We start from the raw sequence: 27,495 nt of genomic DNA, 5'->3' as shown, positions 1-27,495 counted from the left end.
GGTTCGGGTTCGGTTATTTCTAAAAAAAAATCGGTTAACCGAATAACCGGAATTATGGATAAAAACCATTAATTTTTCAAAAAAAAAAGGTGCTATATGGGCATTCCTTAGGATGATCGAAACCGCCCATTTGATTGATCACAACTTAATTAGGTTGTGCTCATAAAATCATTTTGATAGGATGATCCTTGCCCTCCGATCCAAACCAAGATTTTGCTTTTTTCCTCTTTTTCTCCCAATATTCGGTTATAACAGAATAACCGAATTTTTAATCGGTTTGGTTTTTAGAAATTTCGGTTCGGGTTCGGTTATCGAAATTTGATAATCGAAATTATTCCGGTTATCAAATTTCTGTCTATTCGGTTCGGTTATAACTGAACGAACACCCCTAGTTTGGATCACCAAAATAATGTGGGCTATTGTATTTTTGTGCTGCATGCACGGCCATCCACCATGTAATTTCTATAATTGAGAGAGAGGGGGAGGGAGTTACCTAAAAAAGAGGACATCTCTGTGGGGTATGGTGGGAGTGTGAGAAGTGAGATGGAGAGATGGAGAGATTTTAAGAGAGGGAGAGAGAGAGATTAATGGATGGAGAAATTTTAGGGATTTGTAATGGGTAAAAGGCAAAATTAAAAGCTATTTATGGCCGCACAGCATGCATTTTTTGGAAAAAAGTTAGGGCCTAGTGTGGAAAAAAGTTAGGGCCCAGTGTAAATAGGTTCTGCCCAAAAATCAGCTCAATAGGATGATCCTAACCCTCAAATTTGTAAATGGACAACACCAAATATAAATCTCTAGAGATCAGAGGTTTAGATTCATACATATGGAGATGATTTTCGGGCACTACCTGCTAAAATAAAATACGATTTTCTAAATGCCTGACACATAAAAACTCAAGATTATACTCTAAGATGTACTTGTCTAATAATAGTTACACAGAAGATGAAGTAATTGGGCCCACCCAGATGGTCTTCAAATGATCTGAATCATTAATCAGGTGGGTCCTATCATAGAGATGTGTTTTAGCACCAAAATCACTTCAATTAGACAATCCTAAACCATCAAACAGAACAACATTTCTCCATCGAATCTAGTCCGTTCATTTTTGGGGGATTTTGGAGTTTCCATAGTGGGCCCACCTGATAGCAGAAGATGGTAACGTAACAGATGGGGCTACACCTGTTTTTGTCTCATGGGCACTCAGACAAATGCGTGAAAGATAAGGGAGAGTTCTTCAAAAGTAAGGGTATTTTCGTAATTCCACTTTCAAGAATTTGATAAACCTTCTCTGCTCTCTCTCTCTCTCTCTCTGTCTCTGTCTCTCGTTTCGTCTGAATCAAAGGTAAGCAGTGAAATATATCTGATAAAATCAGAGATTTTCTATGTAGTTAAAATTTTTGTGTTATGAATTCTCTGTTTATTTATAGGAAGGTTTTTAGTAGATAATTGAAATGATACCTTTTTTTCATTTTCTGAGTTACCTTTTATTGTAGTTTTCTCTAGCATTTTGCATAAAATGATTAAATATTGTTACTTAGTCTGTGAAAATTGGAACCCATATCATATTTCTGTTATGGGTTATGATCAGGATCTCTTTTAGGCCCTGCATGGATTCCAAGAATTTTTTTACACACAAAGAAATTTAATTTGAACCAACCCAATTCTTTTTTTTAGAGGGACCTTCAATTTAAGATGATATCTAATGCAAGCGTATCTTGCAAATGTGGAAAGTATTTTTGCCTAAAATTCACTATAGGAGAAAAAGTAGGAAACCTCTTTATTTTAGTAATTTTGTTTCTTAATTTTTATCCTTATCTTTAGGTATTAATTAGGGCTGCAAATGAACCGAGCCTGCTCGCGAACATGTTTGGGTTCGGCTCGTTAAAAGCTCGGCTCGGGCTCGTTCGTTTACTAAATGAGCCGAACCCGAGCTCAAAAATTAGGCTCGCCAAATAAACGAGCCAAACTTGAGCTTTGTATAGTTCAGCTCGGAAAAGCTCATGAGCTCTTTAGGCTCGGTTCATAAACATGCCGAGACGAGCCGAGCTTTAAAGCTTGGATTATGTTTGCTTTTTATATATAAAATAAAAGAATGTGGGTTGTTTATCACAAATGAAAGTTTGGCCGAGTGGTTAAGGCGCTGGATTTAGAGGGGGCTTGGGTTTAAATCCCACGGATGTATGTTTTTTTATCATTCTTGAGATGAGCCGAGCTTAAGCTCTGTTCGTTCCACTTAACGAGCTGAGCCGAGCCCGAGCCGAGCTTTCTCGAATATTTCACGAGCTAAGCCGAGCCGAGCTTTTTCTAAAACTAAACGAGCCGAGCTGAACACGAGCCTTCATAAAAACTAAACGAGCCGAGCCCGAACACCCCAAAGCTCGGCTCGGCTCGGCTCATTTGCAGCCCTAGTATTAATCAATTAGTATTGAGAGATTTTAGGAATATTACTTTGTAATTATGAGAAGTTTCTATTTTAGTGGTTATTAGTAATTAGGAGTCTAAAGGCAGTATCTTTCTATATTTTAGTAGATTAGTTTTAGAATGTTGCTAGGATGCTGCTAATTTCTTCCTTATGTTTCTAAATTAAAACCCAAATGCATTCTACCTTTTGGTTTGGTATTTTGAGATGACTTTCTGAATCTGGAGGGTTCTCTGGTGAGTGTTGCTTTGGTTTTAAAGGCAGGTTCCATTTCTATTTTGTTTTCATCTAGCTATGTAAAAGGGTTTTAAGGCACTTTTTGGCTTTTTATGTGCATATTAGAACTTATTGAACAAGGGAATTGCATGTTTGGCTTTTCTGATATTACCGAAGAAGGCTTCTCCGGTCAGTTTTTAGCTTCTGGATATTTTAATTTAGATGGGATAGTACTGTGGTTTTCAGATTTTGATAGGTTCTTAAAATTCTGAATTCTCAAATAAGGATCAGTTTGTTCTATTTATTTTTTCCAATTGTTATCAAATTTTTATGATTAGATGGGGCTGGGTTTTGATTAGTTACCAGGGTAAGAACGAATTCGGGAAACAAAACGTGAAATGGATGGGAAATGTATGAAAAAATTATAGGGGAAACGAGAAACTAGAAAACGATAGAAAATCATAGAAAAAACACACATGAAACACACGGAAAACATGAAATATCAAATATGTGGTTTTGTAGATTTAAATTTTGTTAATTTCAAATTTCTATTTGGATTTTTCTTCTATTGATTTCTTTTTTAATACCCGTTCCACAATTTTTTTTGTGTTTTTTTCCAAAATAATTTTCGTAAGTTCCACACATGTTTCCTACATGTTTCACATGCATTTTCTATGAGTGTTGCATACGTTTGTCACGCGTTTCACACATGATTTACATAAGTTTCTCCAATGTTTCCAATGCGTTTCGAAAACATTTGTCCAATTTTTTTTATCATGTTTCGGAAACGTTTCCGAAATGCGGGAAACACATTTTAGGAGAAACGAGTTTCCCACCGGTGAGAAACGCGTTTTAGGGGAAACGGGTTTCCCACCCTCCCAGCAACTCCGGTTTTTAACTAAATTGGGTATTATGTGAGTTTGAGTTTGGAATCTTGGAGAGTTGGGCTTGCAAGAGGGTAGCCATTCCAAGAGTTTATGGTCGAGTATCTCTTCAAATGAGATAATCTTACTGTCCTTTGGCACCCATATTTCATTTTCTAATCCATTGGATGGATTGTAGATGTACATATATACCATCTCAAGATTGCTTGGCTTTTCGAATTTTATTATTTTCTAGGTTATTTTTTGCTTAAATGCTTTTATAGTATTGGATATTGGATTGTTTGATCGTTTGTATTATCTGATTCTTTGTTTTTCGTTCTGCAATTAGTATAAGATGTATGAGATGATTTAGAGGGGCAATTCATTTGGATTACAAAATTTTATGTAAAAGTGGCCGTCAGCCTTCTTTTTTCTCTTTTGTATTACGGTATTGTAAAGGTGAGGACATTATATCTGAGTTTTTGGGTTTTGCAATTTCTTCTTCATCTGCTCCACTAAAAATTAACTATAATCACATCATTTCCCTCTAAAAATTAAGGAAAGAAATTTTTTTCCCAAGATATATTTTTCCATCAGAAACCTTTTTTTCTTGCAATCCAAACAGCGCCCCATTTTTGTGTGTGTTTCTGTTTCCTCTGCTCTGTGTCATTTTATGGTTTCCTCTTCGGAGAAATTGAATGGGTATTTTGTAGCTGGTTGTTTTGCAAAGTTTAGGAGAGTAAATTAGGTAATTATCGGAAAAATTGGGATTCTTTTCCCGATTTTCAACAGCTAATTCTATGCTTTTCTGTGTGATTGAATTTCGTCTGGTTGGGATTGTTCAAGGAAAGGTACCTGATTTTGATTTTATTTAGCAAAAGGTATTTCTGCCATTATTCTGATTTTATTTTATTGGACAACTGTATGTGTGCCACTAATTTAAATATGTCTTGTGTTTAGTCTTCTGTAAGTATCTTTTAATTCTTATGGAGCCCTGTTGCTTTACTTAGTCAGAAATGCTTTTTTTTTCCATTTAATGTTGGGTATTAAATTTTGCAATGCAGTTGGTGTATTTGCAAAATATAGGGTTGCAACAGTCAAGTAAAGACAGGGTTAGCGAATTGATGAAAGACAGGGTTATAACCAAGGTTAAAAATTTCGGTTTCGGTACCGGTTTCGGACCTTGAAATTTTGAAATTTCGGTCGAAATCTGGTACAAAACCCGAAATTAATATTTTATTCAATATTAAATTTCGGTGATTTCGGTGTCGGTCTCCACCGAAATCCGAAATTTAAAACCATGGTTATAACCATATTATGATATAAAAAATAAAATTTAAAAACTGATTAAAATATTTTGGCAATTCCACGAATCGTCCTTTTTGAGGTTTGCCGAATCCGAAATGGGCTCGATACCCATTTCGGATTCCGACATTCGTATCTGTACTGATGCAACATAGCTTATATCATTAATAAACTCTGTTTATCTCAATTTCTGATTTTCTTTTCAGCCTTCCCTATTATTCCCTGATACCCTCGGTATTATTTCTTAATGCTCATAATGCTCCACATTTTTAGAATGATGGAAATAAGCCCCATACTAGAAACCTAATTTTCTTGTCTGATTCTACTTCTTTCGTCTGCAGAGCTACCAACTTCAATGTGACATATTTTTCCTTGATTATTGTGTCAGGTGAAAGAAAAACAATCAAACTCTAATCCATAGTGGCAAGATCATGAGTGTAAGTGGGTATACAGTACAAGTTACTAATCTATCTCCTTATGCAACAGAGAAGGATGTTTATGATTTCTTTGCCTTTTCAGGCGCAATTGAATACATCGAAATAGTCAGGTAATTAGGTGCATCTCTTCTAATGTTGTATTGATTGGAGACTTCTTTGAAGAAAAGAATTGCTTATATTTCTTCATCGATCGCAGTTTGCTAATTTATTAGAATTTTACTATCTGTTTTCAATCTTGAATTTTAATCTCTGAAGTTCGCAATTTCCTAGCAATTAACTCTTTAAATTTAATGACTAAAATCCATGTTTCATGCAACTGATAGAAATGGTTGCAAATATGCACCATAATGGTAATGGGTTAGGTAATTTTTGAAATAAATGGTGCAAATTTGGGTCAAATTTTCAATCTAATGTGGGTGGGCATGGTGGGAATAAATGTTATAACTTTCTAGATTAGGTCAAAAATTGCCAATCCATTCTGTGGGGACATCTTGGCAATGACTGTTATAAATACTTCAATTAAAATAGGGTTGCAGATTTGCAGTCTATAATGGGCGGGAACTTTTGTGAATAAATGGTACAAATAAAGTAGCGAATAAAGAATATAATAGGTGGGGATATTTTGGAAAGAAAATGCCCAAGTAGGGTTACAAGGTTGCAATGTAATGAGGGATGTATTTTACTTGTAAATGTTTTAAGTACCTACATAGGATTTTTATATCTGCAATCAAGTGGCTAGGAGCATTTTGGAAATAAATGGGTAATTAGGGATTAAAACTTTGTAATCTAATTTATGGCAGTAATTTAGTAATTTTGGGAATGAATAGTGCAAATGCTTACATGGTTAGCAATATAATGGGCTTTTGGGTTTATCTATAAACATGTAGTGAGATATTGGTGACAGATTTTAAATGGCATCAATATCTGGACTACATGGCTACCAAGGAATTGGTCTTATACATAGTATAACATAGATACCAGTTCAAGTTAGATTTTTACTTTTTATTAGAATATACACCAATTAAATACCAAGAATCATATATTTTCTTTTACAGTGGTTTGGCTGTTTCTACTTTCTAGTGTTCTTGATAAGTTTACGTTTTTGTTAGAAACAGAAATGGAGAGTATTCTTGCACTGCTTATGTAACATTCAAGGACCACTATGCCTTGGAAACTGCCGTCTTGCTCAGTGTAAGTTTTACATGAATTCTTTTTTCTACGTGCATTCAGCTTCTTGAAGTTGATTTTTGGTTCTAATGATTCAGTGTGTGTAAGTTTGTTGGTGATTAGTGATTACACATTTACACTTTCTTTTCATGAGCACAATAGAATTTACATGGAGAAGTTAATCTGGTGGGTTAATATAAGCCTCTACTCAGACTGATAGCCTATTAACAAAACAATAGATCAATGGTAATTAGCAGAACAATAAATCATTGGTAGCAATGGGTTAATATAAGCCTCTACTCAGACTGATAGCCTATTAACAAAACAATAGACCAATGGTAGTTAGCAGAACAATAAATCAATGGTAGCAATCACAATTAGGGGTGTCAATGGACCTAGACAGTCCGATGGATCCAAAAAGGTCCGGATTTAATTGGACAGAACTTGGGCATAATTGCTGGATCTTTCAGACAAGATTCAGACCCGCATCCTACGGTCCGAAATTGTGTAGGATCTAACCCAGGCAGCCATAGATAGAATTCATCGGAGTGTCCTAGATCCGATAGGAGGCTACTAATGTACGAAAATAGCCTTTATATTGTAAATGAAAGAGTACTTATTAAGGTTATTTTTGTCATATAAAATCCATAATCAAAACTATTTTTCATATTTTCGAAAGAATGAAGTCTCAAGTTAACTCTCTCTCTCTCTCTCTCTCTCTCTCTCTCTCTCTCATTTCTTTATTTCCTCTTGGCTCTTCCCCCAACCCTAAGACCTAACCAATTAGGCATCAACCTAAACCTACAGGTATGTTTCATGCTTGTATGCGGTACTCACTAATAGCATACTAAACATTCTAACATTTTCCAAAATTCTAACTGTGTAGAACATATGTAGGATCTAGGACAATCCAATGGAACGGTTCAATTCGAAATGGATCGTGACCCATACATTAAAAGTAGGATCCAAAGAACACTCCGAATAGGATCTGACTAATGAGCTATCTGAACAGATTGTGACACAGACAATAGCTGTATCTGATCCATGGACACCCCTAATCACAGCAAGATTTTAATTGGCTATAGTACCATTTTGGCTTGCCTTGCCCCAACATCTAAATAAAGGGCGGGCGCCGAAAAGGAACCAGCACAGCCTCTTCAAGAAAGCTTTGCTTGGTAGCGGCTGTGTACTGTTCCGATGACTGGTGCGTAGGTTTCACAATGAAATAAATAGGGCCTCTTTCTACTCGTTGCTGAAATTGCTTCCCTATTGTTAACTTACCAACTTCTCCAAAAGCTTAAGCTGTTGGAGAAAGGTGTTATTTATCTTTTATACTTTAACACTCCCCCGCACGTGTGGCCCACTTGGCAAACACGTGGCACATGTGGTCCCACTTTGGGCCGACCATCGCATGTGGATTTTTGCTATTTGGGAGGTTTGAACTCGAGACCTTTGGCTCTGATACCATGTTAACTTACCAACTTCTCCAAAAGCTTAAGCTGTTGGAGAAAGGCGTTATTAATCTTTTATACTTTAACACCTATTATAATCCCCCTTATATAATCCTTGTGAACTTTTTGTACCATCCCATTTTCCAGACTTTGTAGCAAAGTTTATGACCATTCATGGACAGCTTGAATAATTCCCATATCTTGAATGTTTCAAGTTTAACTAACACTTGTTAAATGGTTATTCATTTATCTCTCTTCTTTTATTGATTCTACTCCACAACAATTAAAACTTTTATGTGCTTTGTTGATTGGTTCTCCATTGCCATTTTTTTAATCTCTTATCTTCCCAAACAATTATCCATTTATTGCATTAGATTCCCTCATGTATTCGAATTTGAATTTCTCAGGGATCTACGATTGTAGATCAACGTGTGAGCGTAGCACGCTGGGGGCAGTATGATGATGCGTCTGATATTTGGGGAAGGCCTTCATGGAAGCTTGAAGAAGAAAATGATCCAATGGTATGCATCTCTACTCAATGTTGTAATGTGAAAGTGTTAATAAATCTACTGAATAGAAGAAGAAAAAAACTTACACAGAGAAATAACAAGTGGGCCAAAACCTAGTGCAACATTTGTTTTAAAGAAAAAAAAATCAGGAAACGCAACTTCATTGCTGTCAGCATCTTCCCTTGGTGTAGTTTCTTCATACTCCCTTTGCTGGCTTTCTTTGGAAAATAAAAAAAATTATCAAGAAATAGTACTTAGATACCAGGAAATGTGAATGCTAGTCTTATGAATTTATTAATGGGGCAAAAGTTCCCTTTTATTTTCTTTTATAACATGTACTTTAGACCTATGTAGGGCTCGCATGATAGTTGTGGGCACCAGTACATGAAACGCTATCTTGCTTCAGATATTTTTTTTTTTTGAAATGGGAGTATTTCCTCCGAGAAAGTAGAATATACTTAAAAATATATTATTTTTGGTAGAGAAAGGAGGCTAAATGCTAACCATGTGGTGTTGCCGATTAGAATATGAACTTGAGAAACTGTTTATGTCTCGTCAAGCCTTGCTTTTTCACCCTCCGTTCTTAAAAACACACACACGAGCATGTGCATGCATCTTAGTATGTATATGCATCCCTAGTTTATTATGTGTGTGTCTACATTGAATGAACGCTTTATTGATTGCCTGTAAACTGCTATGTAACATTTTTGTGCAAATTTGAAAATCATAGGGCTAGTTTGGGTGTGCAATCAGTTGAATTGTGGGTGCAATTTGTGTGTAGACTTGTTTGGCTAGTTAGAGTTTTAAATTGCGAGTGTACGCGCGGATATTTTTTTAATGGTAAGTGTGCAAAAATTGCCAACTTGTTCCACTTGGAATTTTCAGTACCACATCCCTGTCTAAAATTCGAAAATGAGCATAGTTGAATTGAATATGTTTTGCATTACAGACTAACAGAAGCCTCATGTTAATGATTTAGAAAGGAACTGTCCATTGCTCAATTTTTCCTGAACACTCAAATGCCTGTAATTCTTTGTAACTAGGAGCACCCAATAGCTGATGAAGTAGTACCATTGAAGCATAGAGCTTGCAGTTGCAAATGTGTGCTGATTGCTATTTCATTCAATGGAAGGGTGCTATTTCTGAAATTTATTCCACATCATTTTAGACCTTTTCTCGGGATAGTCGACTCAGTTTTCTTACTTACCTAACCTAATATTTCTGGGAAGGGATTTGTGTAAAAGGACAAGGAAGACATTGTTTCCTTATCCAGGATTTAAGAGATTATTCATTTATAGAAATATCTGTGAAACAACCGGTTACTCCAAAAGTTTAAGCTATTTGGATATGGCTTTATTGAATCTTTTATACTTTAACACTTCCCCTCACGTTTGACCCTTCTTTTCAGGGTTAGCTTACTGCTTACATGTGGCACATGTGGCCCCTCTTTTTTGGGTTGGACATTTCATGTGGATTTTTAATATCAAGGAGTTTTGAACCAAGGACCTTTGCTCTGGCACCATGTGAAACAGCCAATTACTCTAAAAGCTGAAGCTATTGGATATGGTGTTATTTAATCTTTTATACTATAACAACTCCAAAAGCTTAAGCTGTTAGAGTTGGTGTTATTTAATCATTTATACTTCAACACTCATCTTCTCCGAGTCTGCTCATTTATGCTTATGATACTCATCGGGCACTTGAAAATAGATAGCTGATAAATTGGAATGTTTATCAACACCGCCTTGATTAGAGTAATTCTGCCGCTTGAAGAAACCATGTTTCTCTTCCACATGTCTAATCTCTTATCCACTCTTTCCACTATAGGGTCCTACTCCCTCTTCCTCAACCGCCCTATGCATAGAGGGAGACCCAAGTATTTTGATGGGAATCTATCCACCATACAACCAAGGAGGCAAGCCATATCCTTGACACTGATGTCTGGAGTGTTAATGCCCAACAGTTTATTTTTTCTAATATTGGACCGTTGTCCGGTCACCATCTCATAGCATCTTATTATGGTCTTAAGCTTTAGGACCTTTTCTATATCTGACGCACTAAACAATAGTGTTATCCGCAAATTTAAGATGGGTCATTTCCACATGCTGAGGACCGACCTTAAGGCCCTCTATCTTCCCATGGTTCCTCCCCTTTATCATCATTCTGCTGAATATCTTCTCCGCCACCAAGAATAAAAATGGTGACAATGGGTCTCCCTGCCTCAGCACTCTTGAGAATTTGAAAAATCCTCTGTGAGATCCATTCACCAATATGGAGAATCATTCTGAAGAAATGCATTTCGATATCCACGAGCACCACCTGTTACCAAACCCCATCCTCTTCATATTGTAAAGCAAGTTTTCCCATTCCACCCTATCATACGCTTTCTCCATGTCCAACTTATAGATGATGCCTTTCTCCCCTAGCGTAGCATGATGCTCAACTATCTCATTTGCTATCAGCACCCTATCTAAATTTCTCCCTTTTGTACAAATGCTGATTGATTGTTTGAGATGACATTCCGTAGCACTTTTTTTAAACGGTCTGCTAATACGTTAGCCAAAACCTTGTATAAACACCCAACTAGGCTAATAGGTCGAAAGTCTCCAAGGCCGGTAGCACTCTTAATCTTGGGGATGAGTGCATTCAAAGTTGCACCAATTCCTGTGTCCAACTCCAAACCATTAAGGATATCCACCTTCTTCATTACGACCCAGTAGGATCGAAAGAACGCCATACAAAAGCCATCAGGCCTTAGAATATCTCGGCCTAAAGCCTATAGACTCACCCTTACCTCTTCTTCATCAAAAGGTTTCCCCAACATCACTGTATCTATCTTCTCCATGCTATCAAATGGAACACCATATGGGTTTTGGCAAACAATGTTTTCTGATGAGTACAGCCTCGAGTAAAAACCCATGATCTCTTTTGAGATGACTTCCTTCTCCTCCCTGATATCCCCATCAACCATGAATGAGTCTATTTGGTTGGTTCGCGTCTTGGCACTATCAATCCCGTGAAAATAGGCAGTTTTCTTGTCTCCCTCATTGCGCCAAACTGCTCTAGATCTCTGTCTCCAAAAGATTTCCTACTTACCCACTTTATAACCTAATGTTTCCGAAAAAAGTTCCCTGATTTGTGTGAAAGGACAAGGATCACATTGTTTCCTTATCCAAGAATGAGGAATTATTCAGTTATAGAAATATCAGTGTTTTCTATTCATATACTGAATAATCACATGAACTCTTATTATTTGTGTATTCCATTGAATATATAGCATGTACCCTAAAAATTATTCGCTCCAAATCTTCTTATCATATGAACAGGCCTCAGGTGGGAACAAATTCATCTCTACTCCCTCAGAAGCAGTCACTGTGGCACAGGAAGTAGTTAAAACCATGATATCCAAGGGATACGTTCTAAGCAAAGACGCATTGAGCAAAGCCAAAGCTTTTGATGAATCTTATAAAGTGTCAGCCAGTGCGGCGGCCAAAGTTGCCGAATTGAGCAAGCAGGCTGGACTTACAGATAAAATTAATGCCGGGGTAGATACCGTCAAGTCCGTGGAAGAGAGATATCATATATACGAGACAACCAAAATAGTAGTATCTGCAACCGCGAGAACAGCTTCAGCGGCTGCCACCTCTTTTGTCAACAGTAGCTATTTCTCTGCTGGAGCCCTTTGGGTTTCGGGCGCTCTCACCAGAGCTGCCAAAGCAGCAGCTGATTTAGCTACTCATGATGCTGCTGATTCAGCTACTCATGATGTCGCTGATTCAGCTACTCATGATAAGTAATTTAGTTTATGCTCTTAGAGATTATAGACTTTGTTGACGTTGTGTTTATTCCATAGGAAATTATAAGATATGAATACCCATAGAAGTTGTTTATGCTTTCTGAAATAGTCATATATCCTTTTCTGGTAGTACAATCTTTGATGAGATTCTTGATCCTTTTTTACTTCGAGATGGTTGAGATCTTGGAAATCTGAAGGAAGATGATGACAAAATTGTCTAGCTAAAAGATTTTCGGTAACTCGGACTCGACCCAGGAATCCTCTTTTGATTTCAATATGTTACTTGGCTGAGTCAGTAAAAATTTTATGAGTTGGGCTAATTTTTTTGAAAGTTTTGGAGCCCCAAAACCGAGTTGAATCGGCTTATCTTTTGAGCATTGCTGACTTCCATGGTTTACACTAGGGGTGTAAACGGATCGAATTCGGAGCGGATATGGCTATATCCGAATTCGATTACAGTATACACTATCCGAATTTGGATTCGGATTCGACGGATATTTAATATCTATTACCGAATTCGTATCCGTCGGATATTGTTCGAATTCAGATATTATCCGTATTCGTTTATCCGGTAAATTCAAACATTTTATTGCAGCACTTTATCTTTTTGCTCCTACTTACTCGAATGAATTTTTCAAACCCTAAAACTAGACATCTACATTCTCTTACAAAATTAACTCTCAAACCTAAAATATATGAGATCCTCTTCTTCCTTTTAAAACAAAGGCAGAGAGAGAGAGAGGGAGGCGATGGGGATGGATGATAGTGTTGGTAGTGGTCTTTGGGTTTTTCCTTTTTTTTGTATATGATGGAATGGGTTTGGGTTATTTTGATGGAATGGGTTTGGGCTATTTTTGTTTTTATTTTTATTTTTCTAAAAATAATATTCACTTTTCTTATAGAAACAAAAGATAGTGTGTCATTACTAAAAATAAATATTAATGATATTATTAATAATAAATAAAAAGGATTTACTTCTCGGATTCGGATGTTAAACGGATCGGATATACCATTTATCAGATTCGCATCCGCTAAGAGCCGGATATCTCATAAACGGATTCGGATAATATCCGCTTGAAACGGATTCAGATAATATTCGCTTTAAACGGATTCGGATGCGGACGGTAATTGAATTTCCGAATATCCATTTACACCCCTAGTTTACACTTCATTTTTCATACATGGATATTATTCTCCTCTACCTATAGACTATCTAAAGTTCCAGCTGATTTGATTTTGGTTGTCATGATAGCAAATTATAGAGTAGGCTTATACACAGGGGCCGTTTGGATGCACAGATTTTAGAATCCGGGATTTCTTCAAAATTGTAGCTAAGAGCCAAGAGAAGAAGCGGACCAGCCGTCTTTTTTACTTGTTTTTGATTTCCTGCCCTTTTTTCGGTCAGCAAGAGAGTAGCATATTCTCCCATATTTTCAGGTTTTAGGTTTTAGAAATCTCAGGATGTTGGAGAGATTTTTAAAACCTGAATTTCTCGCTTAAAATCCAAGAAACGCTATCGGGACAGCATATAACAACTTGATCATGAACCCTCTTTTACACTGTTTTCAAACTAAAAACCTGGATTCTAAAATCCACGTATCCAAACGGCCCTAAGGTACTTTGACTTGAACCATGTAAATTCTTGACTGATCTATGTTTCTCCGAAAAGTCAGTAAAGGATATTCAATCCTAACTGAGCTGATTATGTGTCAAATTCTATAAAATAAGATACGCCTACTTTGACTTGAACCGTGCCTCTAATAATAGAAGATCCTCCTTTTCTTTCCTCGGCCACCCTCTCCAGTGTATTTATAAGTTCTCACTAATCCTTTTATTAAGTTTGTAGCCTAATCTGAAAATAAAATGAGGCGGGTTTAGAAATCATTGGTCCTGGGTTGGGTCTGGGGTTTCAGGTTATAAAACCCAACCCAAGTCGGGCTGGGTTTAAAGAAAAAAAAGCCCAAAACTTGAAACCTACACGACTCTTATAGGTGTGCTATGATTTTCTTAAATATCTCTTAAATAACATACCAAATTATTTTTAAGTACATTGATATTATCGTTTTCACCGAGGTGACAAGTTTTGTGACGCGAAAAAGTAGTTTCCTTAATAAATTTTTGCACTTGGCAACCTAAATTCAGATATTTGGGTGTGAAGATTTGTTATTTTCTACGATCTTTGAAATTAATCATGCTGAACATTAAAAACCCGACCTGACCCGAGAAACTCTATTGGGTAGGGCCGGGTCTATGAATCTCGGGCTTTCCCATAATGACCCGATCCGACCTGAGATAATTTGTCGAGTAAGGTAGGGTTATGGAAACCTCACCTGCTAGACCCGAGTTGCAACCCTACCTTTTACACTAAGAGGTGTGGCCCAGGGAAAAAAAGGGCCAAATTAATCACTTCTCTCCAATTCAATTGGCGGCGGTAGGGCTGGCAACGGGGCGGGTCGGGGCCGGATGTTGGGGTCCCCTACTCCTTCCCCTCTGCGGGGAATTTTCCCCCTCCCCTTCCCCTCCCCACTGCGGGGATGGTGGGGAATCCCCCTTCCCTCTCCACGGGGAATATCTAATCCCCATCCCCGCCCCGCATCCTTCGGGGACAATCACTTCAGGCATGTTGCGGCTTGGCTGTTGCATGTGAGAGTAGCCACACAACCCACATAGGCTAAGATTTTGTCTTATTCATTTTATTAACCTGGGGACAAAGGTGGTTGCTCTCAGATTCATTTAATTGATCACTAGTCCCTAGCAGATCCCTAATTCCCAATCCCACTTGCCAAAAAGTATTGTACGTGCCACACCATAGGAAGATCCAAACCGTCCATTTGATGGGCACACCATACTACCATAGGCATAGGATGATCCAAAACCTTCCACTTGATGGGCACATTGTAGGATGATCCAAATTGTCCATTTGATTAGCTACAACGTAAATAGGTTGTGGCCCAAAAATCATTTCCATAGGATAATCCAACCCTCTGATCTATAGAGGAATTGCATATTATGGTACCTTCTATAGATCGGAGGGTTGCAATCATCCTATGGAAATGATTTTTCGGCCGCAATCTATTTACGTTGTGGCCCATCAAATGGACGGTTTGGATGATCTATGGTGTGGCCTGTAAAATACTTTTAAATTGTAGCCTATCAAATGGATGGTTTGGACCATCCTATGGCGTAGCCCATACATTACTTTTTGAAAAATAATGGACTATACGAGCGCTCACCATATAAAATCTCATCACTCATCAGAGAGATGTTGCCTTTATTTGGGGGAGGGAGATTTTCAAAGAATTTAATGTTGCCTTAAAGTGATGGTTCGAGGGAGAGATTTTAGGAATTTCTAAGGGTAATATACTAATATAATGAGGGACAATGCCCAATGGATTATGGGTAAAAGAAAACATAAAAAGCTATGTCAGGGATAAAACTGTACTAATGGAAATTATGAAAATTTTGGGAGAATCTTGTAGATATGTTTTGATCCAAGCGGTTTCTAGTAGTTTTCCCAAAAAAAAAAACACTTAAAAAAATACAAGAAAAAAATGGCATTAATGCAGGGCGAAGCGGGGCGGGGCCAACTCCATCCCCTTCTCCTCCCCTTCCCCACTCAAATCGGGGAATCCCCTCCCCAAGCGGGGCGGGGCGAATCTCCGCTTTTCCGGGTGAAATTGCCAGCCCTTATTTGGCGGTAGTCTGGGATCCAGAGTAAGACCAATAAACGTGAGTCTTTCTATTCCCCCCCTCAGACCAATCTTATTTTATGTTTCCCCGTATCGTAAATGATTCATCATCCGACGCGTAGAACGACCGACATTAATTTTGATTTTGATTTTAATTTCATTGACCCCTCCCCTTTGAAAACTCTACAGAATTATAACCAGATCTGGAAGAATCAGATCCTTAAAACCCTAGATCCCGATCTCATGGTGAGAGGATACCTTCCCTAAATTTCCCTCTCAGATTTCTAAATTGAAACCCTAGCCATGATGGAAAAGATGGATGCTGTTTCGATCCGTGTCCCTTACAGGCATTTGAAAGAGGCTGAACTGGAATTGAGCGATTTTCACCTTGATTCTAGGGTTTCGAATGGGATACCGAATGTTCCTTCTCCTTCTGATTCTCCTTCTTCTTCATCTCCTTCTCCTTCTAGATCGAATTTTGGTTTGAAGACTTTGATTCTTGGTTCTATGGTGGCTGCTGGTGTTCAATTTGGATGGGCTTTGCAGCTATCTCTTTTAACGCCATATATTCAGGTCAGATCTCTCTCTCTCTCTCTCTCTCTCTCTCTCTCTCTCTCTGTTTCTTTATTTTTTTGTACTACATTTGTGAATTGCTCTGCAAAAATTGGACGGATTGGAAATTCTAGGTTTTTGAATGTTTTGGTTATTGAAATGCTGAAGTGGGAAGATAATTGAATGAAGGGGATGGTGATAGGAGATTAGACGATTTTTCTTGTAAAATTTGTTAATTTATGGTTTTTTTTAAGGAATTTGAATGTTCAAACTAGAGAGAATACTAAATTCTGTTTAGCAAGTTAGGTCATCTCTCTCTCTCTCTCTCTTGATTTTTCCTTTATTTTCTTGCCCCACATTTGTGAATTGGTCTGCAAAAATTGGACAAACTGAGAATTCTAGGTTTTTGAATGTTTTGTGATTGAAATGCTGAATTGGGAAGATAATTGAATGGAGGGGATGGAGATAAGAGATTAGATGATTTTTCTGGTAAAATTTGTGAATTTATGGCTTTGTTTAAGGAATTTGAATATTCAAACCAGAGAGAACATGAGTTCAGATCTCTCTCTCTCTCTCTCTCTGTTTTTCTTTTTTTTTTCCGTACTACATTTGTGAATTTTCTGCAAAAATCGGAGAAACTTGAAACTCTAGTTTTTTGAATGTTTTGGTAATTGAAATGTTGAATTGGGAAGAGGGGATGGAGATAGGAGATTAGACGAATTTTCTTGTAAAATTTGTTAATTTATGGCTTTATTTAAGGAATTTGAATGTTCAAACTACAGAGAATACTAAATTCTGTTTAGCAGGTTCGGTCAGCTCTCTCTCTCTCTCTCTCTCTCTCTCTCTCTCTCTCTCTGTTTTCTTTTTTTCTTTTCGGGTCCTATATTAATGCATTTCTCTGCAAAAATCCGACAGACTTTAGTGTTTTTAATGTTTGAAGTGCTGAATTGGAAAGATAAAGACATTGAAAATAAGGGATGGAGACAGGAAATTAGACGATTTTTCTTGTAAAATTTGTGAATTTGTGGCTTTGTTTAAGGATTTTGATTGGTCAAACCAGAGAGAATACTAAATTTTGTTTAGCGGGTTAAAGAAGAATATGGGTTCTGTTATGAATGTGAGAAACAATATAAAAGGCACATGTTAGATTTGGCTTTAGATATATTTTTTTTGGTGCTGATTTTTTTTCATTTTGATTGATGCAGACACTAGGGATACAGCATGCTTTTTCATCGTTCATTTGGCTTTGTGGCCCTATTACTGGTCTTGTGGTAGGTTATTATTTTCCGATTTTGTTGATGAAATTAGGCACCAAGAGAGCTTTTTTTATGACATTATTGTCTTTTCTTACTTAACATGCCTTCATCCCTTCATTACATTACTCTTGATAGGTTCAGTGGGATGGAAATTCTTTCACGTTTCATAGGGTGCCTTGGGTGTATTCTCAAATTGCGATTTTTTTTTGCTATATGTTTACTTAACATGCCTTTACATATCTTACAAGCTGGATCCAGCCACTAACATGCATTCTCTAGTACACACCAAAACTGAACCCATTGATAAACTCACTTTTATTCTGCTCTACTCCTGCTTCCTGGTTTCTAAACGATGCCCAAATATTCAAATAATAAAAAAAAGACATAACGATGCCCAATTTAATTTGATATGTTTACTTTTTGTCATGATTGGGATATTGTACGCCATTAATTTTGACATTTTCACGTAATGGCTTGAGTGTGTGGCTCGTGGATTTCTTAGCTTATGTGATTATTGGCATGTTCTAATTGGTTAATGTTCCATGACAACGACAAGTTCTGTTCCAATGTTATTTGTTTTTATATCATAAGCAAATCCCAGTCTTGTGGTTTTATCATTTATGGTCATTCATAAAACAGTGATGCGGACTGGCTGCCCGAACTGGATTCGATAGGGCTGAGATTGAGATTATAGCTTCCTGCCTCCTTAATATCTTTATCTTGTATGAAGTACCCTTTTTTGTAGTTTCTATGCTGCTTCTTTTTTGCTTGTACCGACCATCTCGGTAGTGGGTCTGTCCCCACTCCTGCCATCTCGCCGATGCATGATGGGTACGGAAAGATCATTATAAATGCAGCTTTGATACAACACTGTTGTAAGACTTCCATAGATATAGTGCTCTATAAAGTATACGATGGAGAATAGGGATCGTGTTTATTAGATTAAGAGGCCGTAAAACAGGTATAGGACTGGTCTAGGACATTAAGAGACTGTTAGGACTGGTTTAGAGAGATCAAAGGGTAGAGGAGTGAGTTAAGGGTGTTGGGGTACGGGAAAACCCTAGGTTTGGAATGGTTTGTGGGGAGATGATGGTCTGTGGAGGTTTATGGGCAGTTAATGGGCAGTTTATAGGTGGCGGCTCAGGGAAGGAGTGGTTGAGGGACTGTGGTGATGGGAAGACTTCTAACCTTACTTGACTAAATCCACTAATTCTAATAGGACCCAAATACTAACTCAAAACAAATTAGAACTTCTAATTATAACTTCATTGGAACTCTTAATCAAAACTAAATCAATAGTGGGCTCATAGACATGGGCTGATTTTGGCTAGCAATTACTATTGTTACTATATTTAGTAAGTACAAATTTACTATATTTAGTAAACTTGAACTTATTATTTTTAGTAAACCTGCACTTGTTTTTTTTTTCTCTTAAATGTAACAGATTTCACTCCACAGTGAAGCAAGAATTACATTCCAGGGGACAAGATGTCCCCAAAGCTAGGTACATGTAGCACAAACCCCCCGCAATATAACAAAGATCCAAAAGAAAGAACAAGACCAAAGGAAACAGAAAAAATCAAAAGCTCCCGCTATTTAGAGAGGGAGGGAGGGAGGGCATTGGGTTATCAACACCCTCAATTAGCCTATGAAGGGTAACATTGACCGTTGCCAAGTTCACACCGTCCTCTGCCAATCAGTCAGCATACTCATTGGCGGATCTTCTCATGTGTTGAATTTTAGGGCAGATAATGCGCACCAAATCACGAGTTTCCACAATAATGTTTTCTAGCTTCCAAGGTTCAATGCTCTTACTAGGCGCCCAGTCTTATGTGTTTGAGGAATCACCTTCAATGATGAGAGGGCCCAAATTTTGCTTCTCATACTATCTTAAACCCAAAAGCAACGCTCTAGCCTCGGCTTCGTTACCATCACAAACACCAACCGGTCCCCATCATACTCCCCCACTTGAAAAATTCAACCTTGACGAATATAATGGTTGTTATGAGGGGTGAGAGTTCGTCTGATCAGATCCTCTTGTAATCTAGAAACGATTGGCCCTTGCAAAAGACTAAGGATTTCTAATGCACAAGAAGCTTTGGGCAATTATGTTTTTAGATTGAGCAAGACTAAGACAGAGTTTATGGGGTGCAACTTTAGTAATGTAAGGAGGTGGGGGGAGGATGTAGTAAATATGACTGGATAGGAGGTACGTAAGAGGGATATCTTTCGCTACCTTGGTTCAATCCTACATAAGGAAGGAGAGATTGTAGAGGATGTTAACCACAAAATATGAGCAGGTTGGTTGAAGTAGAAGCATGCTTCAGCAGTTCTGTGCCACCTTAAAATACCTACCAAGTTGAAGGAAAAGTTTTACAAGATAGCTGTGAGGCCAGCCATGCTGTACGGCTTAGAATGTTGGGCCACCAAGAAGCAGCATGTGCATAAGATGAGTGTAGCGGAGATGCGAATGCTTTGGATGGATGTGCGTCCGCACAAGGTTAGATCGAATTAAAAATGTAGACATCCATAAAAAGGTGGGGGTGGCACCAATTGAGGAGAAGATGAGAGAGCACCTCTTAAGATGGTTTGGGCATATCCAACGTAGGCCTTTGGATGCTCCGGTGAAAAGAAGTGAGTCGTGCCAAGTTGATGGAGTAAAAAGAGGTAGGGGCACCGAAGACAACTTGGGTAGAAACAGTGAGGAAAGACTTGAGGGCTAGGAACATAACAGAGAACATGGCCTTGGATAGGATCGAATGGAAGAAAATGATCCATGTAGAGGAACCCAACTAGTGTCGGGATTAGACTTAGTCAATTTCAGCCGGGCAGATCCTTTCACCTTCTTCATGAAAGTTTTCTAAAGGATTCATTAGCCGACTCAAACTAGTTTCAGACAAAGGCTTAGTTGAGTTGAGTAAATGCAAATTTTCTATATTTAGTCAATACAAACTTAATATATTTACTAATTTTGATAAAGACACTCCAGAAAGTACTTTAATGCCCCCCAACCCCCAATTTGATTCTGGTACCTAAAACTTAAATTTGGAGTTTGGGATGGTCCCCACTCCTCATCAACAGCTGCCCCCCCCCCCCCCCCCCCCCCCCCGATTTTTTTTCCCTAAGTAATAAATTGCTTCGTCATTCAAAAAAAAAAATCTCTTAAAACTAATAAAGAATTTTTTTGTGGTTTTATTTGTGAGTATGCTTGGAATTATTTAGTAAACGTTTGCCAAAAAAAATTTCAACAGACAGCATAACAGAATCTGTTTTTTTTTTTTGAAAGGGCAAATAAATAATATAACAGAATCTGTTTTTTTATATAAAGTATTGAATCATATTGCGATTGTTAATTTGTTGTTATTAGCAGTGTTGTTCTTGTTGTCATTGTTGTTACTGTAAAAATCATATTTTTTTATGTTTTAAATTCTGGCATTTTGAGCTAATCTAAGTATGATACTTTGTTTCTTTTTCTTTGTAGATTTCTTTTATTTTCCCAACAATGCATGTTAAAATGTCTCAAGTCTCATATCCTAGATTTGAGGTTTGTGGGCAATCTAACAGCGATTTATGTGTCCTTTTAGAGGCCTATAAAGTTTGGGAATACCCATAAAAAACATCTTCTTTGGAAAACATGGGGGAGTCTATGTATACTTTCCAGTATTTCATAATAGCCACTTATGACCATGATTTGATGATTATTCTGTTCAAGCAACTTTTATTTTGCCGTAGCAATTTTGTCCTACAGTTAGGTTGTGCCAACAGGTAGTGGCTTTTGACCGCAATTGTTTTGCTACTAATGAGTGTGTGATTTGTGAGCTTTGACTCCCTTTGAGTCAGTTGTATTAGTTTGATTCTATAGTCCTTGACAGTGGATCTGTAGATTTTTGTGTACTCAGTTTAAGTTTTTTAAGTTGTGCAGAAATTGTGCGGCTCTTCAGTTTCTATTTAACACGGATGAATGTTGCTGCTTTCTATGGTTCTGTACCAACCTACAGTTGGGTTGTGCCAATTATTGTTCAGGCAGTTTCTTACAATGGCCGGGTGGTGGCTTTTGACCGCAATTGTTTTGCTACTAATGAGTGTGTGATTCATGAGCTTTGACTCCCTTTGAGTCAGTTGTATTAGTTTGATTCTTTAGTCCTTGACAGTGGATCTGTAGATTTTTGTGTACTCAGTTTAAGTTTTTTAAGTTGTGCAGAAATTGTGCGGCTATTCAGTTTCTATTTAACACGGATGAATGTTGCTGCTTTCTATGGTTCTGTACCAAAGTCTGTATGTTTGTGATTCGTGAGCTTTGACTCCCTTTGAATCAGTTGTATTAGTTTGATTCTTTAGTCCTTGACAGTGGATCTGTAGATTTTTGTGTACTCAGTTTAAGTTTTTTAAGTTGTGCAGAAATTGTGCGGCTTTTCAGTTTCTATTTAACACGTATGAATGTTGCTGCTTTCTATGGTTTTGTCCCAAAGTCTGTATGTTCATGAGATAGTGGGATTTTTTATGGCCATGATTTGATGATTGGTTTGTTTATGCAACTTTTATTTAACCTTGGCAAGCCCTCCTAGGTAGCCGACCCCAACTAGTTTGGGACAAAGGCTTTGTTGAGTTGAGTTGAGGCAAGCCCTCCTAGAGTTGGCTATTGCCAACTATTCTTCTTGCAATTTTCTGACCGTGGCCTCATGGTGGCTTTTGACTGCAATTGTCTTTCTACCAGTGAGCGTGTGATTTGCAAGCTTTGAGTCAGTTGTATTAGTCTGATCTGACATTGGATCTGTAGATCTTGCTGTAATCATGTGAATAGTTTAATTTGCCTAATGTTATATTTCACTGTTCCTTTTGTAGTTTTGTACCAAAAAGTGTGTGTTCCTGCTATGGTGGGATTATTTATGCACTTCATCACTTCCTAAGTAAACTACTTCTCACTGTTTCTCTTAACTGATTGATTTCATCACTCCTGACAATCTTGATTCATGGTTTCTTTTGCTGTAGTAAGAATGAATTGTTAGTTGGGGGTTGGGCCTGGAGCTCAATGGTTGTGGCTTTGCATCTCAACCTAGAGGTCGCAGGTTCAATCCCAGCTTACCTACCCTAAAAAAATAATTGTTAGTTGACTTGTTTTTTCAAATTGATTTTAAAATTTCTACAAATTGGTTGGTCTAAATTTAACCTTCCACCTACTAACACTTGCTAGGATTAACATAAGTTTTACCATCTTCTGGTTACTGGCTAGCATCTTTATTTGAAATTTACGTATATCCTTTGTTTGCCTTGTGATGGTCAGGTTCAACCATGTGTTGGCATTTGGAGTGATAAATGCTCTTCAAAGTATGGAAGAAGACGCCCATTTATTTTTGTTGGAGCTCTCATGATATCTGTTGCTGTGAGTTTCAATGGATCACTTATTAGGTTTTTATGCTAGCTATTGTATATTATTGTTTTTGACAGTTTAAAATGTGTCTTGTACTTTAGGTGACGATAATTGGCTTTTCTGCAGACATTGGATACCTCTTAGGAGATACAAAGGAGCACTGCAGGTAAATGCTGATCCTTTATGATATTTCCTGTTTTGAATACCCCATTAAAGGGTTTAAGTTTGACCAAGTTTCTTATATAAATACAGCACTTATAAAGGCACTCGAACACGGGCAGCTATTGTATTTGTCGTTGGATTTTGGATGCTCGATCTTGCTAACAATACAGTGCAAGTAAGCTTGTTGAAATGTCTGTTTGGTGCTTTCTACATTTCTACGTTGTTTTTGTGATTACATAATCTACCATATGCCATCAGTATATGGCATCTGAATATGAAATTGATTTTCCTATTGTTTAACCATTCTGTTTTAGTATTACCATAACTATATTGTGTCTTATAACTTCTTGGATTGGGTTCTATTGTAGGGTCCAGCTCGTGCTCTTCTAGCAGATCTCTCAGGTGAATTGATTTTCCATCTAGGACATGGATTAATCAACAATTTCTGCTTTCCAGAGATTTTTCTCCCTAAAGAATTTAATGCAGAATTGGCTAACATTTATTGTTTATGTTGTGATAGGTCCTGACCAACGAAATTTATCAAATGCAATATTTTGCTCGTGGATGGCCCTTGGAAACATTCTAGGGTTTTCTTCTGGAGCTAGTGGAAATTGGCACAGGTGAATTTTTTTACCATAATATTAAATTTATAGCATGTTTACTGTCAGTAATTTGTGATGAATAAATTTTGTTTATGAATGAATTTTGTTGATGAATGAAACATATCTCAAATTATCTTATACATGAATGTACTATCAATCTCAGATTTTTCTTACCCAAGGGTCTTTTCAGTGTTGTAACTCAATTGCATTCTGGGTTGCAATTTGTGTGTAAACGTGCAATCTAAATTTTTAAATGGATTGCTCTTTTCAGTGTTGTAACTCAATTGCATTCTGGGTTGCAATTTGTTTGTAAATGTGCAATCTAAAGTTTTAAATGGATTGCAAGTTAACAGACAAACTTCTCCCCAAAATGCAACTGGGATGCACAATCAAATGGACCCTATCTATTTGACCGCCTCTATGTAGATGAGCTTTCTACTGCCTGTTCCTCTTTATAAATATGAACATTGGGCATGGGATTCTAGCTTTCTGTTTTTTTAGAGATGTAAGATTTTGTGAACCTGTGAGCTCTGCTCCGTTAATGAACTGAGCATCTTGATATGTAGCTGGTGTGGGACATCATCATCATTATGAGCTATTGCTGTGCTTCATCTTGGTAGACCTGAAAAATATGGCGATATTTTCATTTTTATTCTACAATATTGGGTTAATATGATAATATTTTCCCGATTTTTTCTTAAATTTTAATTTTTTATATAATTTTTAATTAATTTTATTTTTATTGTTTTCCCCAATATAAACCCGTAAAATTTTAAAATTTTTGATGTATCCTGGGATTTTCCCTTGCCGAGAAATTCCTGAGAATGATATTTGTGACATAGCGCAGAACTTCTGCAGATGACATGTATCTACTCATTTTTGGAACAGATTGACATGTATCTACTCATTTTTGACCAGGTGGTTTCCATTTCTAACATCAAGAGCTTGTTGTGAAGCCTGTGGAAATTTGAAAGCAGCCTTTCTAGTTGCTGTGGTGAGTGAATTGTCATCAATATTGTTTTTTCTAATGTTTCCTTCTATTTTGCTCATATGCATTGGCTGCATTTGTGAGCAACCCTTCCAATATGTTTACAGGTCTTTCTCACGATTTGTACGATAGTTACTCTACATTTTGCTAAAGAGGTTCCATTTGTTGCAAAAGCGACACCTCATATGTCTGATTCCGCTCCTTTATTGAATGACACACAACAATCTGCCTCTGAGCTGCCAAATATGAACTCTGAGAAGCCAAATGGTGATCATCCATCTGGAATAAATCCAATGACTGGTAAAACTATTGCTGTAAATTCAATGCATCCAGACTCAGAAGTTAAAGACGATCAGAATGAAGTCTTTACTGATGGACCGGGGGCAGTCTTGGTTAATCTTTTGACAAGCATGAGGCATTTACCACCTGCAATGCATTCTGTGCTTCTCGTCATGGCTCTTAGTTGGGTATGTTCTTCAGTAGTTATTTAATATCAATTTGATTCTCTCAACGTATATAAGTTCGTTGATTTTGTGTTTCAGTGCCCATTTACCTGTCTTTCAAGAGTATTGTTGAGTGGTATAACTGCCTTTTGCAATCTATTAAACTATCCTGTAAGTCTTGTATGCAGTTGTCATGGTTTCCATTTTTCCTCTTTGATACTGATTGGATGGGTCGTGAAGTTTACCACGGGGATCCGAAAGGGAGTCCAGATGAAATTGCAGCTTATGATGGAGGTGTCAGAGAAGGTGCATTTGGTTTGCTATTGAATTCAGTAAGAACTCAAAAATTGAGTAATGAGTTTCTTTTATCCAAGATATTTGTCATTATCTACTGAACCTAAACAAATTCGAAAGTTAAAGCAATGACATCTCTTGGAAATAGTCTTTTTTCTCTTGCTATCTCAGATGGATGTGGAAACTAATGCTTCTATTTTCTGATTAGATTGTTCTTGGAATTAGCTCGTTTCTCATCGAACCAATGTGTCGGCGGATAGGTGTGAGGGTAGTATGGGCAATGAGCAATTTTATTGTATTTATCTGCATGGCGGGAACTGCAATCATAACCTTGTGTTCCCTCAGTGAGTATTCCAATGGAATCCAACACGTGATTGAAGTAAATAGGGCAATTAGGATCGCTTCCCTGGTTGTATTTGCACTCCTTGGATTTCCCCTTTCTGTAAGTATCAACTTCCCCGTGATGATCTCCATTTCATTTCCTTGATGCATGGTGAAAGGTCATTGAGTTCGACTTACAATTATCATATACCTATTGCAGATTACATACAGTGTTCCATTTTCTGTGACGGCAGAGTTGACTGCTGATAGTGGTGGTGGCCAAGGTCTGTATTGAGTTGAATTTTATTTATATTACCTTTTACTCTTTTAGGGGTTTTATAGGTGTAAGCCCGTATAGTCCAGTATTTTTCTAAAAATACTGTATGGCCCACACCATAGGATGATCCAAACCGTCCATTTGATGGGCCACAACGTAAGTAGGTTGTGCCTAAACAATTATTTCCATAGGATGATCTTAGCTCTCCGATCTATAAAAATTTTCCATAATATGTAGTTCCTAAGTAGATCGGAGGGCTATGATCATCCTATGGAAATGATTTTTGGCTCACAACTTATTTACAGTGTGGTCCATCAAATGGACGGTTTGGATCTTCCTATGGTGTGGGGGGTACGGTACTTTTTGAAAACTTACAGTCTTACACCATATAAAATCTCGCTTTTTACACTTTGACCTCTATCAAGCTAGTCTATTGTGGCTCTCATAGTATCCGTGACCTTACAGGACTGGCGATTGGCGTCTTGAATCTTGCAATTGTTGTTCCTCAGGTATCTTTTGATGTTTTTTCCTTGTTTTTTTAATCTCTATCTTGTTTCCTCATCGTAAAACTTCTGGTGGATTTGACCATGATATTTACTCGTTTTCACACTAATGATGTATATGTTGCTGAAAACTTGCTTGTAGATGATCGTATCTCTTGGAGCAGGCCCATGGGATGCTCTATTTGGAGGCGGAAACATACCCGCCTTTGTTCTGGCTTCCATCTCTGCCTTTGCTGCCGGTGTTGTTGCATTTTTAAAGTTGCCAAACCTTACAAATTCCTTCCAATCATCTGGTTTTCACGGATTCGGCTGACTAGTCTACCCGAAGGTGAAGATGACCAACTTCTAAATCTAAGGTGCACTCAACCCCGTGCTATTACGTAGAAATGATTGAGCTTTTTCATCTCATATTCAAATTCATTCGTTCTTTTTTCTTTCCATAGAAAATTTTTGTAGAGAACAAAATCTGCAAGCTTGTAAAATTTACATCACAAAAAGAAATCATTGCATGTATTATAATTGTTTGATGCTCCTTGATCTGTGCTCTTTGATCCAGGGATTGCATCACTTTTTTGTATCTGTGTAACACTTCTATCTTGTCAATGAAATATTTCCCTCAATCCTCTTCATTCTATGGATAGCTTTTTAAAGATAAAACAATACAGGGGAAAAACTGCACAAGGGGCAGAGATTGCTCAATACATGAACCAAACCTAACTACAACTGCTCTAACTAAATACATTCACAAAGTGATTGCTCAGTACATGAAAATCAAGCCTAACTATAAATAACTGCTCTAACTAAATTATTCACAACCTCTTCGCTAAAAAAATGAGTGGAAAATACATTAACTCTGATTGCTGAATCTCTAATC

The 27,495-nt window shown here is 37.4% G+C and overlaps 2 protein-coding genes across 4 annotated transcripts; both read left to right on the top strand.

The window, feature by feature from the left end:
- Positions 1-1,232: 1,232 nt before the first annotated feature.
- Positions 1,233-12,322, top strand: LOC143889617 (binding partner of ACD11 1-like). 2 transcript variants are annotated; one of them, XM_077393889.1, is made up of 5 exons: positions 1,233-1,345; positions 5,195-5,353; positions 6,359-6,434; positions 8,269-8,382; positions 11,697-12,322. In XM_077393889.1, exons 2-5 carry the CDS (start codon positions 5,238-5,240, stop codon positions 12,165-12,167), a joined length of 777 nt encoding a protein of 258 aa, XP_077250004.1. In that variant the 5' UTR covers positions 1,233-1,345; positions 5,195-5,237; the 3' UTR covers positions 12,168-12,322. The 2 variants fall into 2 exon arrangements, with proteins under 2 accessions (XP_077250004.1, XP_077250003.1); XM_077393888.1 differs by having other exon boundaries at positions 6,353-6,434.
- Positions 12,323-15,939: 3,617 nt separating this feature from the next.
- Positions 15,940-27,241, top strand: LOC143889616 (sucrose transport protein SUC3-like). Of its 2 annotated transcripts, none has more exons than XM_077393886.1 (14): positions 15,940-16,428; positions 17,613-17,678; positions 22,945-23,043; positions 23,133-23,197; positions 23,284-23,368; positions 23,562-23,595; positions 23,714-23,813; positions 24,714-24,789; positions 24,891-25,250; positions 25,415-25,558; positions 25,729-25,962; positions 26,062-26,125; positions 26,584-26,627; positions 26,764-27,241. In XM_077393886.1, exons 1-14 carry the CDS (start codon positions 16,159-16,161, stop codon positions 26,932-26,934), a joined length of 1,812 nt encoding a protein of 603 aa, XP_077250001.1. In that variant the 5' UTR covers positions 15,940-16,158; the 3' UTR covers positions 26,935-27,241. The 2 variants fall into 2 exon arrangements, with proteins under 2 accessions (XP_077250001.1, XP_077250002.1); XM_077393887.1 differs by having other exon boundaries at positions 16,357-16,428; positions 23,158-23,197.
- The last annotated feature ends 254 nt before the right edge of the window (positions 27,242-27,495 follow it).

The sequence above is a fragment of the Tasmannia lanceolata genome, unplaced genomic scaffold, assembly GCF_043159265.1.
Source record: "Tasmannia lanceolata isolate RefF3 unplaced genomic scaffold, GAP_Taslan_0.1 ptg000013l, whole genome shotgun sequence".
In the NCBI taxonomy this organism is placed as follows: Eukaryota; Viridiplantae; Streptophyta; class Magnoliopsida; order Canellales; family Winteraceae; genus Tasmannia; species Tasmannia lanceolata.
Note: the sequence above shows the minus strand (reverse complement) of the source record. Positions and strands in the feature narration are given on the sequence as shown.

What these genes read in the sequence shown, in the direction of transcription:
- LOC143889617 (XM_077393888.1), top strand. Translation starts at nt 5,238, where the DNA reads ATGAGTGTAAGTGGGTATACAGTACAAGTTACTAATCTATCTCCTTAT. An exon ending in GAATACATCGAAATAGTCAG is followed by an intron (nt 5,354 to 6,352) that starts GTAATTAGGTGC and finishes CGTTTTTGTTAG; the next exon opens with AAACAGAAATGGAGAGTATT. An exon ending in AAACTGCCGTCTTGCTCAGT is followed by an intron (nt 6,435 to 8,268) that starts GTAAGTTTTACA and finishes TGAATTTCTCAG; the next exon opens with GGATCTACGATTGTAGATCA.
- LOC143889616 (XM_077393886.1), top strand. Translation starts at nt 16,159, where the DNA reads ATGATGGAAAAGATGGATGCTGTTTCGATCCGTGTCCCTTACAGGCAT. An exon ending in TTGCTAACAATACAGTGCAA is followed by an intron (nt 23,369 to 23,561) that starts GTAAGCTTGTTG and finishes GTTCTATTGTAG; the next exon opens with GGTCCAGCTCGTGCTCTTCT. An exon ending in TTGGTTTGCTATTGAATTCA is followed by an intron (nt 25,559 to 25,728) that starts GTAAGAACTCAA and finishes TTTTCTGATTAG; the next exon opens with ATTGTTCTTGGAATTAGCTC.